This window comes from Leptonychotes weddellii, chromosome X, assembly GCF_054177405.1.
Source record: "Leptonychotes weddellii isolate Sample4059 chromosome X, ASM5417740v2, whole genome shotgun sequence".
In the NCBI taxonomy this organism is placed as follows: Eukaryota; Metazoa; Chordata; class Mammalia; order Carnivora; family Phocidae; genus Leptonychotes; species Leptonychotes weddellii.
Window position 1 is genome coordinate 33,746,602 of NC_138385.1, and position 21,461 is coordinate 33,768,062.

Sequence of the window (21,461 nt, forward strand, 5' to 3'; positions counted from 1 at the left end):
CTCTAACACCATTCACAAAGATAAACTCAAAGTGGATGAAAGACCTCAATGTGAGACAGGAATCCATCAAAATCCTAGAGGAGAACATAAGCAGTCACCTCTTGGACGTCGGCCATGGCAACTTCTTTCAAGATACATCTCCAAAGGCTAGTGAAACAAAAGCAAAAATGAACTTTTGGGACTTCATCAAGATAAAAAGCTTCTGCACAGCAAAGGAAACAGTCAACAAAACAAAGAAGCAACCCACAGAATGGGAGAAGATATTTGCAAATGACACTACAGATAAAGGGCTGGTATCCAAGATCTATAAACAACTTCTCAAACTCAACACCCAAAAAACAAATAATCAAGTCAAAAAATGGGCAGAAGACATAAACAGACACTTCTCCGAAGAAGACATACAAATGGCTACCAGACACATGAAAAAAATGTTCATCGTCATTAGCCGTCAGGGAAATTCAAATCAAAACCACATTGAGATACCACGTTACACTAGTTAGAATAGCAAAAATTGACAAGGCAAGAACAACAAACCTTGGAGAGGCTGCGGAGAAAGGGGAACCCTCTTACACTGTTGGTGGGAATGCGAGTTGGTACAGCCACTTTGGAAAACAGTGTGGAGGTGCCTCAAAAAATTAAAAATAGAGCTACCCTATGACCCAGCAATTGCACTACTGGATATTGACCCCAAAGACACAGATGTAGTGAAAAGAAGGGCCATATGCACCCCAATGTTCATAGCAGCAATGTCTGCAATAGCCAAACTGTGGAAAGAGCTAAGATGCCCTTCAACAGATGAATGGATAAAGAAGATGTGGTCCATATATACAATGGAATATTACTCAGCCATCAGAAAGGATGAATACCCAACTTTTACATCAACATGGATGGGACTGGAGGAGATTATGCTAAGTGAAATAAGTCAAGCAGAGAAAGTCAATTATCATATGGTTTCACTTATTTGTGGAATATAAGAAAGAGCATGGAGGACATTAGGAGAAGGAAGGGAAAAATGAAGGGGGGTAATCGGAGGGAGAGATGAACCATGAGAGACTATGGACTCTGAGAAACAAACTGAGGGTTTTAGAGGGGAGGGGGGAGGAGGGATTGGTTAGCCCAGTGATGGGTATTAAGGAGGGCACGTACTGCATGGAGCACTGGGTGTTATACGAAAACAATGAATCATGGATCACTACATCAAAAACTAAGGATGTATTGTATGGTGACTAACATAACATAATAAAATAAAATTAAAAAAAAATAAAGTACAGGTGAGAAATTTGGTGAGAAAGGCTACAGTATGAGTTGAGAAGTCTCCGTCAATTAAAAGATACTCATGTCTTCTACTGCTATGCTCATCCTGGAACTAGTACGATAATACTGGACATGTGAATTAGCAAAGATGCTATAAACACAAGAACATTAAGTACAGTCTCTTTTACCTGGAGGTCCAGGAAGGCCTGGTGGACCCTGTATTCCAGGAAGTCCTCGCTCTCCTTTTTCTCCAGGCAAGCCGGGTAACCCAATGTTTCCTTTTTCCCCTACAGTTACACCAGTCCCAGGCCTAGGAATTACCTTTATTATGAAAGAAAAAAATTAAGGAACTCAAAGAGGAAGAGGCCTGTTCTCCTAAAAATAATCTAGCAGCTACATACGATTACAGTGCCATCATTTTCACAAAGCTCTGAGTGCAAAATCATCAAGACTACTACACAGATTATCAGTCACATTCTGTATCACTCCTATCCTTCAACTGATTAGAAACTGTTTAATACCAGTAATAATATTACCACCCTCCTGAGCCCCAGGCTTACGGAGGTAGAATTATTTTTGAATTCTCTTATCACATTCAATTCATTCCAGTTACCTAAGCCTAATAATTCTTTACTGAAAATGTGTCTCTAATTTGCCTCCTTCTTTCCTGTTGCCACAGCTACTATGCCCATCTCACACTTGGACTAACAGAAGCACCTCGGAGCTTCTCCCCTTCCATCCAAATCTACTGCTAGAATATACTTCTTCAAAAATCAATTTCTCTGTGTTAGCTATCCTATTTAAGGACTCAAAATTGCTCACTACTTCTTAGTATGTCTGATGCTACTTTTCACCCTGGACTCTGTCAAATCTCTTCTCACTTCCAAGACCTCTCTCACCTATTTCATCTCCTATTATTTCTAGCAGTGAAGTTTTAGGAGAGTGAGGTCTGTCTGATTATAACCACTTCATGCATCTTGCACATTCTTGCCTTTCCCTCTGAATATGCCGTTTCAAATATCTATAATGCCTTCTCCCAATCTTTCCCTTTAACAACCCACATTTCTTTCTTCCTCTAAAACAAAATGAAACAAACTCATCTCTTTTAGGATGGCTTTATTGATTAGAATCAACTAACTGATCATTCCTTTTCTCTTGGTCTTAGAATCTCAGTGTCTAAAGAATTTCATGTTAAATAATTGAAATATAAAGAAAGTAATCTCATGGAGCTATAATGATAATTAAGCTTTAGATTTAAGAGACTGTTGGACTGAAGTACAAATCAACACCTACTGGCAAAGTGCAATATTTCATCCTGGTTCTATTGGATAGAAGAAATATTCAGACAAAAGGAGACTGAAAGTTGTGGGACCTAGAATGGAGATGATAGTTCAAAAGGGAAAGTGAGCTGCTGGATAGGACTGCATTCTCAAAATTTTCATTTCTTCTGATATTTATCAAAATGTTATCATCTCATTTTATAAAGGAACTATTTCTCAGAGAATGAAAATTCTGATTTTAAAATGAAAGTGAATAAAAATTGTCTAAGATCTTTAAGTATATCCTCATTAGATTTGTTAAGTACTAAGTATCAATATCTGAGATTGATTATAGACAGCAAGAATTAATGTTACTCAAATGTCTGAACATATAGACATTATGACACTTGCACCTTTGCAGATTCAACGCAGTATAAAACCCAGAGTCTTACCAAATTTCAACCAAAGGAAAGCCAGTATGTCAAACTGTAGCAATGATATTTTATTCTTATTAAGATTGGAAATACATTTGACTTAAATTCTGTGGTGAATGCAAACATGGCAAAATCTGTAAACCCCCAAATTAATTTTTCATAGAGCAGTTTCCTACATTTGATTAAGAGCCCCTAGAAAGCACATACCCAAGGAAGAAAGAGGTGTGAATCAGACAATTACAAATTGAGAAAACCTATTAAGACCAAATCCATGTTTCCAGAGCTCTGCAGGGGAAAGGGCCAATTGCTTGTTTCCCAAATTTCTTTACTGAACCCTTATAAGCAGCACCTGCACCACCTGCTGGTTACTTGAGAAATAATTTGGCAATCATGATGCAAAACAACCCAATGCCATAATTTTGGATCTTTACTATGGAGAAGTAATATACAGGCAGAACAATACAAAGACATTGAGGTCAACATTACTGAAGTTTTTAGATGTAGACTTTTAAGCCAGTAAAAGTTACTAATGACTTGGAATTTTGTGTTTTATGAGGAAAAGGTACAGAGGATATTAAGGCACAAAAATAAAAATGCATTCATAAATCTGATAAATGAAGACTAAAAAAAAACTTACAAGTCCAGGAGGCCCAGTTGGGCCAATGTCACCTTTTTGGCCCTGTTTAATACAAGTGTAAAGTAGATTAGTAAAAATCACATGAAAACATCGATTTCCTTAAAAACATAGCAGATAACTAAGTTTCATAAAGACCCAGGAATCCATAATAAAATATCTCAAAGAGAAACACAACTTGAGGTAATGAGATGGTACTGAAATAAGCCTAGGAAGACCGGTGATGTTGTCTCAGATTTACTAGCTACACGATCTTGATCAAATCAATGAATTTATCTGCCTTATATATAGACCAGACTTCTAAGGTATTTCTAGATGCAACATCCTCTGATTTTAATATTCCTATTTTCTAGCAAAGTATAAATACTCTATAAAGAAGATACTGAAAAAAAAAATTGGTACCACTAGAATCCGTTAAAATCGTTATATTTTTTACATCTAGCCATGTTTCTTTTAACAAAATTTGTCAAGGGCATAAATTTAGTGTTACTTCCATTGGTGACAGATATTTTAGAGCTGATGGACTTAACTACAATCAGCAACAGCTAATTAATTATAATTGCTTTTGTGGGTTACCTCTTAGAAACTAATGAAAGACAAATTCAGAGACAAAATGGTTACTCTAAACCAGTAGCTACAACAGCACGAAAAACACAATATGCAACTGTTATTCTACTGGCCAAGACCTAAGGATAGATGTCTCTCTCAGACCTCTATTCTTGTTCTAGACTTGTTCATAGGAACTCTTCATCTATCTAAAAGCTTCATTTAGTTTAAAGAATTAGTCCTATCACTCCACTTACTACTTGAAAAAAAAAAATCTTGTTCTCTGAGTATTTATGATCTTCCTTTATTCTGGCTGTGCCTCCTAGTCCAAGTTTGAAGTTGGATCTAGTTTAGAGATAAACCACCATTAAAACATGCACCCTCTGGGTACATTCAAGTTTGTAACACCATTTCCTCCTTGCCCTGCAAAACAAAGCTTTTCAGTATTGGTTTTCATATAAAGCAATTAGAGACCACAGAGATTGGAAAACTGGATATTTTTGTGGTCTGCTATAAATAAGGGAAATGTGGGCTTCACACATTCTTTCAAAGTCACTTTTTTTTTCAAAGTCACTTTTTAAAATAGATGACTAAATAAATGACCTTCAGTCAGGCTGTATAGCCAAATGGAAAAAAAAAAAGTGACAAAGAATTAGCCACAGACTTTCAGACAATAATTGCACAGAGAATGGAAATGTTTAGTGGAGACATTCTAAATTCACAGCTACAAGCCTTTTTAGTATAAGGACCTCACTAAAATAGTGTTGAATCTTCCACTTTCTAGAGAACAAAAGTTTTGCCGATACATGCTCAAAATGAAGGCACCAACTTTTTACAATGGAAATGCTAAAGTTAAACAGTTCTTCATGTATTTCCACCACATGTATTGTGATTTAGGACAGTGAATGAAAATTTAGAAGAAATGATACAAAAGAAAAAGGAGCAACACCAAAAGATGAATAAAGAAGGTATGTTTTGAATATAAAAGCTGGTTATTAAGAACTTTTTCATTTAGAACTCAACCTTGGGAAAGAAAAGGATTATGTTAAGTAGAATAAAACCGGTCACTTCAAAGTATTAAAATTCTTACCTTTTCTCCATCCCTTCCTGGCTCACCAGGGTAACCAGGATCACCAGGCAAACCCTTTAAAATACAGAGATCAGGGTGACATCAGCAAAAATGGTGGAGTAAGGATGTCTAAACACCCTCTCCTCCATAAAAGCAACAAAGAACATTGGCAAAAATGGTCAGAGTCAACTTTTTTAGAACACTAGAAATTAACCAAAGGCTTATAGCAATCCAGGAAGTATTTGTTGGGGAAAACAAAATGACTTAATCTTGGTAAGACCACAGAGCTTTGCAGCATTTTATCTTGCTCTAGTCCCATCACCCTTCCTTAGCCCCTTGAATGGTATCCTTGAAAACCAACAGCTCACAATCAAGGTGAAAACCAGCAGCCTAGCAGCAAATGGAAGGGAAAGAACAGGGATGGAGCTTCTTCAAAGACCTATTCCCAAAGAGTTGTCATTATTTGACCTGTCTGGTGACTATCTTTATTTGATCTGACTTGAGTTTTTCCAGTGAAAACAGAGAACAGTCTTTTCCCTGAAGATACCTGTCAAAAATAATCCGAGGCAATTATTGACCATCATGGCTGCCTAAATCATGAAACAAAGACCAATCTGTCAGGAGGTAAGGCCCTAAATTTACCTCCTTACGCCATTTTATGTTAAAGTAATTTGTGATTATAGAGTTTACAAATTGAGGACTACCTGTTTAGCAAAATCATCTGGAAACCAATTTATCTGATTTTAATACTTTCAACTTAGGGCTTGTTAAGAATTACTGCTTTCCTTCAGAATGGTCTCCAAAATTTCATCAAATTTTCTGTCCTTGAAAACCTCTTTTAACATCTACTGTGCATACTCTTGATACTGAGGCTGATTGAAATAATGTTCCTAGACTTGCATGTTTAAATTTTCCTCTTTATTTTGTAGTAATTAGAATGATCTGTCAAAAACTTTTATTGAAAAAACTTATGTTCGGGCGCCTGGGTGGTTCAGTTGGTTAAGCGACTGTCTTCGGCTCAGGTCATGATCCTGGAGTCCCGGGATCGAGTCCCGCATCAGGCTCCCTGCTCGGCGGGGAGCCTGCTTCTCCCTCTGACCCTCCCTCCTTTCATGTGCTCTCTGTCTCTCTCATTCTCTCTGTCTCAAATAAATAAATAAAATCTTTAAAAAAAAAAAAGAAAAAACTTATGTTCACACAAAATACTGTATGTGAATGTTTTGAGCAGTTTTATTCATAATGGCCCAAACCAGAAACAACCAAAATATCCTCCAGTGGATAAATGGATAAACAAACCTTGGTACATTCCTACAATCAAATACCACTCAGCAATAAAAGGAATGAAGTATTGATAAACAGTACAATGTATTATGCTATGTGAAAGAATCCTGATTCAAAAAGCTATATATAATATGACTCCATTTAAATGACAATCTGGAATAGGGAATATCATAGGGATGGAGAATAGATCAAATGCTGCCAGGGGCTTTGGGTGGTAGGGGAGAAGATGACTATAAAAGAACATTGGGGGAACTTTTGAGGGTGATGGAACTGTTTTTGATTTTAAAGCTGGTTATACAACTGTATGTGTTTGCCAAAACACATAGAACTATATGCTGAAAATGGTTCATTTTACTGTATACAAGTTATAGCTCAATAAATCGGACTTAAAAAATCTGAACTTCGTTTTTTAACAAAGAAATTTTAAATTAATAATCAAAAGAGAAAGTATAATTTCCATTCATAGTAACTATTTCCAAACCCAAGCCTGTTTGCCATCCTGCTTCTCTACAACCACATATAAATGTTGCTATTTTGGGAGGGGTGAGGTGAAGGGGACGGGCTTTATCTACTCACTGGAATTCCTGGTTGGCCATTCTCTCCATCTTTACCCGGTTTACCCTATAAGATTCAAAGAAATGCAAGAATATAAATTTGTTATTTAGGAAGTATGAGATTAAAGAATATAACAAGCTTTATCCCTGCTTTGGACTATTAAGTAGACTTTTCAGACTTCAATATTGTAATAAATAATTGAATATGACATTTTGAGACAAAGTAGGATTTAAGAGGAAAGAATAAAATTACACAAACACACATTTAAAATCTTTTGCAAAGAGAATTAGTGGTCATAATACTTACTCTTTTGCCAGGCTCTCCTTGCTCACCCTTCTCACCTTTCATACCACCTGGAGGACCCTGTACACACAAAAGTAGTTTTACACTGGTTCATGGAGTGCTATGTATCAATACCAATTTACATTAAATGACATTAAAGAATTTTAGGTGACTTACCGGAGGACCACGTATCCCTGGAGGTCCAGGAGGTCCTTGGTCACCAGGAAGTCCCTATGCAGTAGTAGGGGAAAGGAAAGCAACATTAATACTAGAGCTAGCTAAGAATACTTTTAACAAACTGTACTATAGACTCAGGCAGTATAACTAAAGATAACAGGATGTTTCTAATTCAAAGTTGAAATCTGCTAGGCAAAAGAACCAAGAGCCATCTTTGCTTACTTCAGTTCATTTCTAATGTATGTACAAGCTGAGTTTTGAGGTAAATAAAAAGACAACACTTAAAATTAAATTATTAATGATACATTTTATAAAAAGCAAGAATACCTAAAACTAGGAGATATAGGGGCCATATAACACACATATATTTGGCAGAGAATTAAATGATCCAAACCCATATTGATGGTAGAGTTTCAATACAATTTGTCCTTTATTCTTAACTTTATTATTAGCATTTAAAGTGAAACAACAATGTACACACTTTGTTCAAGGGTGGGTCACTATGCTATAAAAGATATGTATGATCTCATCTACTCTAGTAGAAGCAAGGTATCAGATAATTACTTCTAAACACAACAAGGGTTTATAGAATAATACTCTTTGTATATCAGTGAAATGTAGAGAAGACAGTCATCTAAGACAATGACCATCCACCTTACCATGACCTAATTTTGTACATGAATGCATTATTCATAACAGCCAAAAATGCAAACAATCCAAATGTCCATCAACTGATAAATGGATAAACAATATGCGGAATATTCACACAAGGGAACATTATTCAGCCGTAAAAAGAAATGAAGTATAATACATGCTACAATATGGAAGAACCTGAAAACATACTAAGTAGAAGAAGCCAGAAACAGAAGACCATATATTGTATGATTCTATTTATGTGAAGTGATCAGAGTAGGCACATCTACAGAGCCAAAAAGTAGATTAGTGGTTGCCTAGGGCTGAGAGTTTGGGGAGAAATGAAGAGTGACAACAAATAGGTATGGAGTTTTGGAGGTTGGCTGATGAGAATGTTCTAAAATTAGATTGTAGTCATGGTTTCACTACCCTGTGAATATACAAAAAAAAATAGAATTGTACACTTTAAATGGGTGAATTGTATGGTATGTAAATTATATCTCAATAAAGCTCTTTAAATATTTAATTATCTCAAATTCTTGTTATTTTTAAAGTACCTTCACATATAATTATATTCCAACTTATAATGAATGCATTTTAATGAAATGCCACTTTTATAGCAAAATGTTCATTGATTTCCTCTCTACATACTCACCTGATCTCCTTTCTGAAACTCCACATCAACTGGTCTTTTCTGTTCACTGATCTGCCCAGGTGGCCCAGGGGGGCCCTGAAGACCTTGCTCACCCTGTTTGCAAGATTTAATAAGAAAGTAATATTTCATAATTTACACAGACAATAATATAAAATGTAAGCTAAGTCAGATGCAAGAAGCAAAAAGACGAGCTCAAATGATGAGGAAAGGAGAAAATTGAGGGCTGAATAATCAACATTTTTCTTTACTCACCTTTTCACCCTTGGGTCCCTGGAAATTTAAGCCCATATTCCCCTGAAGAGAGAGGTTTTAGTTAAAATCTCATTGACACTAACAGAAAGAATTCACACCAAATAAAAAATGTACATAAAAGAAAATTACCTTTGGTCCTGGAAGTCCTGGTGGACCAGGAGGGCCCTAAGAATAGAAGACACAGAAAAGGAAAAAAGGGATATATTAATAAGTTTATTAAAAAATTATTCAATTTTAAAATAATTATTTGGTTTCATAAAAAGCAAAGACAAAGCCCTTCAAAATAATATTTTCCTGTTTTTTTCTCACATTTAAATTGATTTTAACAAACCAGATGAATGTGGAGACTTCCTGTGACAGCATACAAGTAGGCAGGGGAAGAAATACAAGGATATGTAGAGGCAAAGGGTTAACACCCCAGTGCCAAAAACCAATATAAAAGTTAATCTCAACAAACATATCAAATTTCTCATGTCAGAATTATAGGTAAAAAATTTAGGACTCATAAGGCAATTAACTCTCTAGTTCTAAAAAGCATGTGTTTCCTTTTTTAGTTCAGTTTTATTTTCATGTGACCTGACTTTGTAATGTTTCAAGGCTTGAAAAGTTAAATAGGCATTTGTTTACCCAAGTGTATCACGTCTTTGATCTCAATGGATCTATTCATTTACATATTGTACCCTGGTGGCACTTCTAAGACTTTGCTTCAACCTGTTGAATCAGGGTTAGTTGAAGGAACATTCAGAAGTGCAGAGTCAATCAGTTATATAGCTACAAGAGTTGAGAAAATTTCAAGATGTAACAACACACCACAAGAGTTGAGGAAATTCAAGATGTAACAACACACCTAGGGTATACTGATGCTGTAAAAACAGAGTTAGGAAAAAGTGCCATAGTCCAGAGTTTCATGTTTTGCAGGATGTCTACAACTAAAATAGACTAAACAAAGGGGGTTTTCTAATCCTCTTGTAGATACTTCCAGGAAAGCAGAAATCACAATCTTTTCTGGTAGATTCTTTTAGTATTTTCCAAATGTTATTTCCTTCATTCAAGAATAGAGGACCAATTGTCACAAGCAAAATTGTGCAATCTATAAAGGTATAATGAAAACTGTCACTTAAATATATGGTAGATGAGAGATAGAGTGGCACATGAGAAATTACTTTGACTGAAGTACAATTTTCTTGCCCTTTTAAGAGGCAAAGCTCTAAGTCCAAAACATGACCTGAATGAAATCGAAGTATTTCAGGGGCAAAAATACTCAGAATTTAATTACAGTAGAAAATATGAGTGACCACAGAGGTAGTAAAGCAAGAGAACTAGCTGCATAGTCAAGTCTTTAGAAGTTTTTGCTTCTTTCCTGGGGTATACAAATCCTTACCCCACTGCAGAGTGATTTACTACCCTCACCAATCCTACTGTTTTGTCACAGGCCCCTCAGAAATGAGAGCTAATATTTTTTTCTGAATACCCGTTTTTGTTCCTCTTAAACAGAAAATTGCAGTTAGAAGAAACATATTTCATCAAGTGACTAGAGAACTGCCCTAGAAGACTGACAGCAATGACTAGAATCAACTTTAACACTGACATATCAAGAGGTAACCAATGAAATATTTTATTTTAAATCTTTCCTTGTGTGTACCTCATTTTCCCCCATCTATAAAATGAAGCTATTACTTAGCACATATATTGTTCACCATAGCATTGTAAAATATCCTGCAAATAAAAAAATATATACATAGGGGCGCCTGGGTGGCTCAGTCGTTTAAGCATCTACCTTGGGCTCAGGTCATGATCCTGGAGTCCCGGGATAGAGCCCTGGGTCGCACTCCCTGCTCAGTGGTAAGCCTGCTTCTCCCTCTCCCGCCCACCCACCCCGCCCCCCCGGCTTGTGCTTGCTCTCTCTCAAGTAAATAAATAATATTTAAAAAATAAAAATAGGGCTCCTGGGTGGCTCAGTCAGTTAAGTGTCTGCCTTCAGCTCAGGTCATGATCCCAGGGTACTTGGCTCTCTGCTCAGTGGGGACCCTGTTTCTCCCTCTGCCTGCCGCTCCCCCTGCTTGTGCTCTCTCTCTGTCAAATGGGTGAATAAAATCTTTAAAAAAATAAAATAAAATAAAAATATAGATTGTAAACATTGAAAATGCATTATACTTTCAAGTAGTAGAAATAATATTACTATTCCTGAGAGAAAAAATTTTTTAAAGTAGGAGAAATGAAATTACAGAAGCAAGCTTACCATCAAACCTGGTGGTCCTCGGGGACCAATTGGCCCTGGTAAGCCAGTAGGACCAGCTGGGCCCTGTTATAAAGGAAGTGAAGAAAATGATGAAAAAAAAAAACCTCTTACTATATCATGCAAAGAATTAATGAATGAAATTTTAACTTAAGTAATTGCCAGAATTTGGTTACACAATTCTACAATTCTGCAGTATTATAAGCAGAATTTTAAAATGTATAAGAATAAAAGGATTAAGTAACTATAAAGAAATTCAACTAAAAAGAATGGCTACAGCTTTTAGAAAACTGATGTTTTACAGTGGCAGATAACAAATGTAGGACAAATACACAGTAAGGAAGTTTTACAAAATAAAGTGATAAAGATGGGTGTTTAGTGGGACTTTTATGCTACAAATGGGAAGGGAAGGACTACCAGTTTCTAGGTGGCTTCTCTGTTTTAAAGTAAAAAATAACTATGTATTTATCCAAAGAAAGTGAAAACTAATTTGAAAATGTATATGCACCTCTATGTTTATTGCAGCATTATTTACAATAGCCAAGATATGTAAGTAACTCAACTGTCCATCCATAAGTGAATGGAGAAAGAAGATGTGGTATGTACACACACACACACACACACACAGGAATATTACTCAGCCATAAAAAAGAATAAAATCTTGCCATTTGCAACGTGGATAGATCTAGAAGGTATAGTGCTAAGCGAAATAAGTTAGAGAAAGATAAATACCATAGGATTTCAGTCATATGTAGAATTTAAATTAAGAATTTAATTTAATCAAAACAGAGAAATTAAAGAGACAATAAAAAAAGAACAGATTCTAAATAAAGAGAATGAACTGATGGTACCAGAGGGGAGACAGATGGGGGGATGGGTGAAATAAGTGAGACAGATTGAGAGTACACTTATTGTGATGAACACTGAATAATGTACAGAATTGTGGAATCATTATATTGTACACCTGGAACTAATATAACATTGTATATTAATTATACCAGAATAAAAAATTTAAAAAAAATTTTAAAGGATGCAAAAATTAATTAAATTAAATAAAAAATAAGTAAGATTAAAGACAAAGAAGGAAGTGAGAATAACTGGGACAACAGATAAAGGAATGATGCAACTTTTGTGGAACACAATTTGGCATCCTAAAAAGCTGAAAATTTGACTTCAGTGAAATCCAGCAATTCTGTATCTAGGTATAAATCCTGGATTATTTTGTAATTTAAAAAAATTCCCAAACAACCAAATATTCAATAATAGGAGATCAGAGAAACAAACTCTAGTATGTTCACACAATGGAATGTTATATGGAAGTGAAACTGAATGAACTACAGTCACATACAATAATATGGATGTATCTTAATATATCTAGTGGAAAAAGTTGCAGAACTATATAAATGTTATGTTATTTTAAAAGCAAAATTAAACACTCTTGTTTAGAGATATATGTATTTATGACAAAACTATCTTTAAGAAGCAAAAGAAAACTCAAAATGGTACTTATATCTTCGTAGAATGCAGAAGGATGTGACTGTCAAGGAAACCCCAGGTTGATTCAAAATTATTTGAAATGTTCTAGTTCTTAAACGTTATTTTGGATTCACAGGTGTTCATTTGGTAGTTATGTTTCATAACATATATTTTGCATGTATTCTGCTGCATTTTCAACTATTACATAACAAAATATTATAAGGGATAAAGGGCAAGATTGAGAGTACTTAAGAGCACATGGATGGCTTTTGTCAAGCATGGAATGAGTTGGTAATTAATGAAAAAATTCCCAACAGTGTATCTAAGTAATCAAATATTAGAAAGTACTGATTTTTTTTTGGCAAAGGGATCAATCTTTGTGAAATATAAACCTCAAGAAATTGACTACCTGATCTATAAATACTCAAACGATACTGCTGTCTTTATGCATGTTATCTATAGGCTAACATAACTTTTTTCCCTAAGATTATACTTGATGTTCACCATGCATAAATTTTATTCCTTCAGCCTTCAAAATATGTTCATATATCATGCATAACTAACAGTGTTACAAATGATGTCTTCTAATATCTTAAATGGGAGACCTACAATTTTTATTTTTAATCAGACCATTTACAATTATCAGGACTACTCCTACCACCTACTGATCCTCACAGCAGAAGAATAAGAATACAGAAGTGTATTTCTGCTGCCAAACCCCAAAACAAAAATTTCCATGGCAACTGCATAGAAAGATAAAAGAACAAAGCAGTCCTTTATAAAATTCTCCCTGGTCCAGATTGCTTTTATTTTCAGGTATGAGGTACATGCAATGTCTATCAAACTTCAGATAATTTCTGTAACTAAAATAGAAGGAACTAAAGGCTGAAGAGAGAAAAGTGATGCTGTGATCTGATTTAATTAATATAGTGAAGAAGAAAATCACTGGATACTTACTTGTATTCCAGGAGGACCTGGATATCCTGGATTACCCTTTGGTCCTGGCAGTGATGACATAATTATACTGCCTGGTTCTCCCTGAAAGAAATCATCCGTGGAAGTTGTAAGTAACAGTTATGACACATGAAAATGGGCAAGAGCACAAAAAATGATCTGAGAATTAAATGTGTCATATAAATGTTCTGAAGATTAGGCAATCTCAGTAATTAACATGAATAAATTTACCTTTTAAAGGGAAATGGGGAAGTGGCCAGAATACACTTAAGTACAATCAATTTATTAAGGGCCTATGGTACCTTCAGTTACTCATTCATTACAAAACATTTATTAATTATTACTATTTTCCAAGAACTGTGTTAGGCTCTGGATACTCAGTAGTGAAGGAGATAAACAAGACCTCTGTCCTCATGGTGTTAACAATGTACTGCTTTTGAAATGCAGATCATAACATGTAAACAACTAAGACGACAAAAGGTTCAGTTAAAGGCTATGGAGAAAAACAATGTGGTACATGATAAAGAAATAGTGGAGAACTAAAAAGAAGTGATAATTATGTGACATGATAGAGGTGCTAATTATTATTACAATGGCAATCATAATGTATAAATGTATCAAATTAACATGTTGCATACCTTAAATTTATAGTGTTATACATCAAATATATTTCAATTAAAAAAAGAAATAGTGGAGGAATTAGTTTGGGTAGTCAAAAAAGGGCAATCTGTGAAGGCAACATTTAGGCTGAGATCTAAAGTATAATCAGGAGTCAGCCAGGTAAAAATGGGTTAATTAAGAGTATTAGGTAGTTGAAGTAGCATCTACAAAGGACCCAAAAAATGAAGAGCTTGGTACATTCAAATAACTTAATGCAGACCAGTGTGATCAGTGAGCCAAGGGAAAAGTAGTTTAAAGAGAAGTCTGGAAATGTAGGAAGGGACCAGAACATGCGGGTCTTACAGGCCTTGAAAAAGAATGTGGACCTTATATCAGATGCACCGGGAAGCCCTTGAAAGTTTTTAAGCAGGGAGATTAAATTACTGATTTATGTTTTTAAAAGATCATTCTTGACTACTTAATCTAGAATAAGTCAGGCTGGGAGGTGAGGGGACAGTAGTGAAAAAAAAAAAGACTAATTAAGAAGCTATTATAATAGTCCAGATGAGACATTATGGTTAGTGTGGTGGCAGTGGAGATGGAGAAAAGTAGATGAATTTAAGATATATTTTATAGGCAAAATTAACAGTATTTAGTAATAGAATGGAATGAGGTGTGTGAAGGAGTAGAAGATGTAAATACTAACTCTCAGGTTTTAGGGGTCTGGGTTAACTTTGAACGTGCTAATCTGAATGTCTCAGAGATATCGGAGTAGAGATGTCAGAGAGGCAGTTTAATACATGCATCTAACTCAGAAGAAAAGTCTATTTTAGAGATATAAATGTAGGTATTCAGTAGCTGGATTGTAAACAATAGCATGAGCTTTAACAACATTGCTAGGCATAGAAGAGAAAAAGGGGTCAGAATTGTGTCCTGATATCTGCTACATAGAATAGAATGAGCTTGTATAGAAGACTGTGTGATGACCAGAGAGATACAGAAGAAAAATCATGAAAGGGTAGTGTCACAGAAGTCAGGGAAAAGAGCATTTCTAGAGAGAGAGCAGATGGTCAACTCTATCAAAATGTAATGGGAACTGAAAGTATCAGAAACTTGAGGGGCACCTGGGTGGCTTAGTCGGCTAAGCATCTGATTTCAGCTCAGGTCATGATCTCAGGGTCCAGGGATTGAGCCCCACATGGGGCTCCCTGCTCAGCGGGGAGTCTGCTTCTCCCTCTCCCTCTGTCCCCTTGCTTTTTTTATAAAGATAAAATCTTTTTAAAAAGAGGAAAAAAGAAAAGAAACTTGAGTCTGATATACACATTTACAAGTGTATCAGCACATAGAAGATACTTCCATGGAACAATGGAGATTACTTAAGGAGGGCTTGTGGGTATCTGCACAACTTCTAGAAACATCTACTCTAAGGCAGAAGTCAAGAGAAATTATCTGATTGAAGTTGCAAGCTTTCCGAATATCTTATTCAAAATGTTTACTTTCCTAGCATGAGATGCTTACCTTCATACCTGGGATCCCAGGAGGTCCCTATTATTAAAAAGAAAATGATTATTTTATACACATGAGGGGGTGCGAGCAAAAGAACACACTGCTTTCCAAATAGAGTCAATTAAATAGACTACGGTAGGGTCATTCTAAGTAAACAGTATCTTAGGATACTTAGAGATGACATTTATATTAAATACAATAGAATCCTTGCTTTTACCCAGCACAGAGCTATACTACCAACTTCTTTTTTTTAAAAAAATCTTTTTATAGTTTACTAGTTTCTTTTTTATTTTCTCATTAAACTTTTGTTTTCATGGGTCTCAAAATCCTGTGACAGATTTTTGGTCAAGTTGTTTCCATTAAAAAGTACTGATTTTAAAAACTAATAACTTAAAACTGCCACACACACACACACACACACACACACACAAAACAAATGGTCCACAGAACATTCTCCTTTCCTTCTGAAGGTTTTACGATGCACTGTTATCATTAACCAGTCTTTTACTATTAAACTTAAATGGCCAATTGATACAAACAGTTCTGAGACCATTCTTCCACCACTGATTAAGACTGGGGTGGCAGGTATTGGGGATAATATTCATTTAGCCTTCTGAGCTTTCTGGGCAGACTTGGTGACCTTGTCAGCTCCAGCTGCCTTCTTGTCCACTGCTTTGATGACACCCACAGCAAGCGTCTGTCTCTGTCACAAACAGCAAAACGGCCCAGAGGAGGCTAGTCAGAGAAGCTCTCAACACACATAGGCTTGCCAGGAACCCTATCAACGATGGCAGCATCACCAGATTTCAAAAACTTGGTAGCATCTTCCAGCTTTTTTCCAGAATAACAATCTTCTCCTTCAGCTCAGCAAACTTGCAAGCAATGTGAGCTGTGTGACAATCCAGCAGAGGTGCATATCCAGCACTGGTTTGGTCTGGATGGCTCAGGATAATCACCTGAGCCATGAAGCCAGCTGCTCCCATGGGTGGGTCATTTTTGCTGTCACCAGCCACACTGCCACAACAAACATCTTTGACAGATACGTTCTTGACATTGAAGCCCACATTGTCCCCAGGAAGAGCCTCACTCAAAGCTTCATGGTGCATTTCAACAGACTTTACTTCAGTTGTATAGTTTACTAGTTTCAAATGTACTACCTTTGCTCCACATGAATGCACTGAGCTCACTTTCTACACTTCTGCACCTTCTGTCAATTCCTGTGTTCATTATAATCCCAAATTGTATAACTTACTGGAGGACCCTGTAAACCAGGAAAGCCGGGACTGCCTGGAAATCCACGTTCTCCCTAGGAATTAAAAATAAAAGAGGATGGAAGAACAAGAAACAAAGCATAACTATACCAACAAACAATAACTTGTTGAAAAGATTTCTGTAAAAGCCATTCAGAAACATGCCAGATTGCCAAAAACTCATTAGCCTTCCCTTTCCAATTACTTCAATATCAACTGCTCATATCAGTTCAGCCTTCTAAGATACTTTTATCCCTACTCATCAGTCCTAATCAGAAATAAAGAAAAAATCTTCTACCCCAGTCATTTTCTTCTGACAAATCCATTTTGAGACGATCATACCACAGATTCCTGGCCATCATCACATTTAATAGTTAATGATTTGTCTCAATTTCCTGCCCATGCATTATATAGATTCTTATTTTAACTGCCCTATTGCATTTTTCTTTTATTGTAAACTATTTCAAATTATTTTTGTGAAGAGGAAAAGATGGTGAGAAAGACTGCCATTAATATCACCAAGAGGACAATAATAGCAATAGTTCTAGCAATTGAAGGTCATTATGTTTTCTAGGCACCCAATTTTTCTCACTCACCATTGTAAAGTACTAATATGGACATTTGGTTTAGAAAACAAAAGTAAAATTGCTGTAGAAGAACCCCAATGCAACCTCCTTTCTAATACCTACATGCCATGGTAATCCTAGAGACATTCTTCTCAAAGGTTTAAAAGAGTAAGATTATTACAGCCTTTGAGTTACTTTGTCCAGTACTCCTCTCTCCATCACTTTTTACATATGGAAAAAATAGGCCCAGAGAGAAAGGAAATGGCCTGTACATCAAGTTTAGAAGACAGAAAACAAAAGAACCCATATATTCTGATTCCATCTCTAGGGCTCATTCTATTAGTTAAATAGTAAGAAATATTTTTAAAAAAGCATTTAATCTGAAAGTATACATAATAAATTCCATTTAAAAATTTGTTGCTCACATAATTGGGGGCCTCACACATAAACTAATCATGAGATCTGCTAAGGTGCTACTTTATAACAAGAAAGAAAAAGATCTCTTTCATCATATAGCATACTATACACATTGTGGATACACTGGTCTTCAAATTTAAAACTTTGGCTAGTGGTCTTTCTGTTGCTCAAGGCATGCTGGCAAACAAACAGATAACCAGAATAGGCACAAGAATGTAGTCCACTTTAAAAACAATGTTCCATGCAAACTACTCCACATTGGTCCTATCACTGTAAGGCTGCCCCAGCTCAAATGAAGAACTCAGGCAAGCCTCACAAATCCGCCCCACCCTGCCAAAAATATATTGTTGTTGTTGTTGTTGTTGTTGTTGTTGTTATTGGCAAGAGTCACACTGACCTGGAGAAACATTGGAGGTAAAAATAATTTTATTGCCTTCAAGTATATACTACAATAATTATCACAAAATACAGCCTTCATAATACAAAACAGTTTGTTCAAGTTATTTTAAATATGTACCCTAATACAAAATCTGACACAAGCCATTAAGTTAGAAGGATCGAGGCTATTTCATGAACAGTTCCACAAAATATCACGTGCAGAATGGAAAATGCCAAAAGGATATACAGAAAATAATAACATATTGCATTAATAGATAGGAAAAGGAGAAAAGTGAGGGAATAAGAACAGAGGCTATGATAAACAAACAGTCAAAAAAGCAAATTTTCCTCACTTTTTATCCTTGCTATCACTTTATAATAAATCCAAACAGTTGACGGAAGATAAGAAAAGTGGGCCAGGAAAAAATGTTTTTCATATGTAAAGTTTTATTTTTCTTTTTAAATTGTTAAATTCATCATTTTAGCTGATGGAGAAGTTTCTGTTTTCATACTAATAGTTTATAGTAAAAATTAATGTCCTGTATTACAGGTAGATTTTTAGGATTTTTCTTAAGAAAGTTATTAGGCAAGGTAAAAAAAAATTCAAAACATGCATTTTTGAAAACTTACATTGTACCTAGTTTTTAAAAAGGCAAAGCTAGTGAATGACAGTCATTAAGTATTACTCTTAACAACTAATATAATATTTGAAATTTATATATCCTAATTCCTTTTTAACTTTCATCCTACTTTACACTAAAGTCAAAATAGGATTCAGGGGTGCCTGGGTGGCTCAGATGGTTAAGCGTCTACCTTCGGCTCTGGTCATGATCTCAGGGTCCTGGGATCAAGCCCCACATCGGGCTCCCTGACCAGTGGGGAGTCTGCCTCTCCCTCTCCCTCTACTGTTCCCCCTGCTTGTGCTCTCTCACTCTGTCAAATAAATAAAATCTTTAAAAAAAATAGGATTCAGTAAAAACCTTCAATCCAATGCAGTATCTCGGCTGATTATACATGTCTAAAGAATTATTGATGTTTCAATATTGAAAATGTTAACTCAGAACATACCCTATGTATGTCTTAGACATGAAGCTACTGTATCTCTAACATTCTTCATATCGATTTCCTTAAACTTTAAAATCTATTACTATCGGGGTGCCTGGGTGGCTCAGTCCCTAAGCGTCTGCCTTCGGCTCAGGTCATGATCCCAGGGTCCTGGGATCGAGCCCCACATCAGGCTCCCTGCTCTGCGGGGAGCCTGCTTCTCCCTCTCCCGCTCCCCCTGCTTGTGTTCCCTCTCTCACTGTGTCTCTCTCTGTCAAATAAATAAATACAATCTTTAAAAAAAATAAAATAAAAAAAATAAAATCTATTACTATCAAGCATATTGCCTAAGATTAAGTTGAAAAAAATCTCACCTTGGTTCCATTGCATCCAGGGATACCTTGAGGTCCCGGGGCCCCATCATGGCCTGGCATTCCCTTTGAAAAGGGATATAACACATGTATAATATTTCTTAGATTACTTTTGAAGGAATTTTCAATTAAAAAGCCAAATTCTACTTACAGGAAGACCTGGTGTCCCTGGAAATCCAGGAAGTCCAGGAGGACCCTATAATAAGAAATAAATTCCTTGAACCAAACAACAATCAGTAAGAATAAAATTATATCCTACCTAAGGGAATTATGAAAATTACATTTAGAATAGCAATGGACAAATGTGTCTCATTGATGATTACCATTTGTTCTTTCTATAGAAAAAAAAACCTCCTACACGTGTTTAAAAGTCTCTTTTATAGGAACTATAGAAGAAACTCCTATTTGAGGGAAAACTGTCTTCATTGCACGTAAGCAGGAGCAGGCAAATTAGGGGAAGAAATGTCTTTTCTAAAAGATAAAGTGGTTCTCTCAGGTTTGTGATGAATACTGAATTTAGCAGGGGATGGGGAAGTGGCAAAAATATCTGCTCCTGAGAACATCAATGTGATCACTCCAAAAATTCTTCCATCAAATTTCCCTGTCAGAATTGGCAAAAATACAAGTTTGACAATATTCTCTGTAGGTGAGACTCTGGGGAAGAGGTACTCTTATACACAGCTAATGGGATTCAAACATCATGGAGAGAAATTTGAAATATCTAGCAAAATTACATGTTTTTACCCTTTGAAGCAAACCATTTCTAAGAACCTATCCCAAACATACACTAGAAATTATGAAACAAAATCTGAATTTCAAGGTTATTAAGATTACAGCATTGTTATCACTAAAGTTTAGAAATGACCATTTAGGGGCACCTGGGTGACTCAGTTGGTTGGGCGTCTGCCTTCAGCTCAGGACATGATCCCAGGGTCCTGGGATCAATCCCTCGTTGGGCTCCCTGCTCAGCGGGGAGTCTGCTTCTCCCTCCCCTGCTCATGTATTTTCTCTCTCTTTCTCTCTCCCTCTCTCCCTCCCTCCCTCCCTCCCTCTCAAATAAATAAATAAATAAATAAATAAATAAATAAATAAAATCTAAAATAAAAAGAAGTGACCATATAACCACAATTATAGCTAAACACTAGAAACAATAGGGGCATGACTAAATAAATTATGGTACATTCACAAAATGCAAACCTATGCAGCCCTTAAAAACAATGAGAAAGATCTCTGTGCACTGAAATATGTAGTAATCTCCAGGACATAATGTTAAGTAAAAGAAACAAAGTGTAAGTAGCATATATAATATGCTATACTTTTATAAGGGTGGTAATACAAAACAATGAAAAGATAAACAAAAAATAATAAAAATAATTATGTCTGGGGGAAAAAGGTAGGGAGAAAGAGGAAAAAGAATGGGGGAATGGCAAGAATGGATGGGAAGCATCTCTGACTATACCATTATTAGAGAACAATGTAAATATTTTAAGTAATTAAAAATAAAAAATTAAGAGGTAAAAAGAGAAAACTACTAAAAGTTGCAAAGAAACTAGAACCAATGAACTTAATATATATCTGGTTGTTGACATAAACCATACAAAGAAAAAAAATTACTTCAAGTGCCTTTAAAAC

General features: G+C 35.7%; 1 protein-coding gene across 1 annotated transcript in view; it reads right to left on the minus strand.

The window, feature by feature from the left end:
• The window catches only part of COL4A5 (collagen type IV alpha 5 chain), a 213,472-nt gene that overhangs the window by 89,296 nt on the left and 102,715 nt on the right, over nucleotides 1-21,461 (minus strand). Inside the window, exons 5-19 of the mRNA XM_081808437.1 lie at nucleotides 19,981-20,025; nucleotides 19,833-19,895; nucleotides 17,056-17,109; nucleotides 15,816-15,842; nucleotides 13,701-13,781; nucleotides 11,271-11,333; nucleotides 9,161-9,196; nucleotides 9,032-9,073; nucleotides 8,780-8,872; nucleotides 7,492-7,545; nucleotides 7,339-7,395; nucleotides 7,054-7,098; nucleotides 5,218-5,271; nucleotides 3,585-3,626; nucleotides 1,443-1,575 (exon numbers count right to left, since the gene is read on the minus strand). Coding sequence (XP_081664563.1) covers nucleotides 1,443-1,575; nucleotides 3,585-3,626; nucleotides 5,218-5,271; nucleotides 7,054-7,098; nucleotides 7,339-7,395; nucleotides 7,492-7,545; nucleotides 8,780-8,872; nucleotides 9,032-9,073; nucleotides 9,161-9,196; nucleotides 11,271-11,333; nucleotides 13,701-13,781; nucleotides 15,816-15,842; nucleotides 17,056-17,109; nucleotides 19,833-19,895; nucleotides 19,981-20,025 — 889 coding nt within the window. The remainder of the gene's footprint in view (nucleotides 1-1,442; nucleotides 1,576-3,584; nucleotides 3,627-5,217; nucleotides 5,272-7,053; nucleotides 7,099-7,338; nucleotides 7,396-7,491; nucleotides 7,546-8,779; nucleotides 8,873-9,031; nucleotides 9,074-9,160; nucleotides 9,197-11,270; nucleotides 11,334-13,700; nucleotides 13,782-15,815; nucleotides 15,843-17,055; nucleotides 17,110-19,832; nucleotides 19,896-19,980; nucleotides 20,026-21,461) is intronic.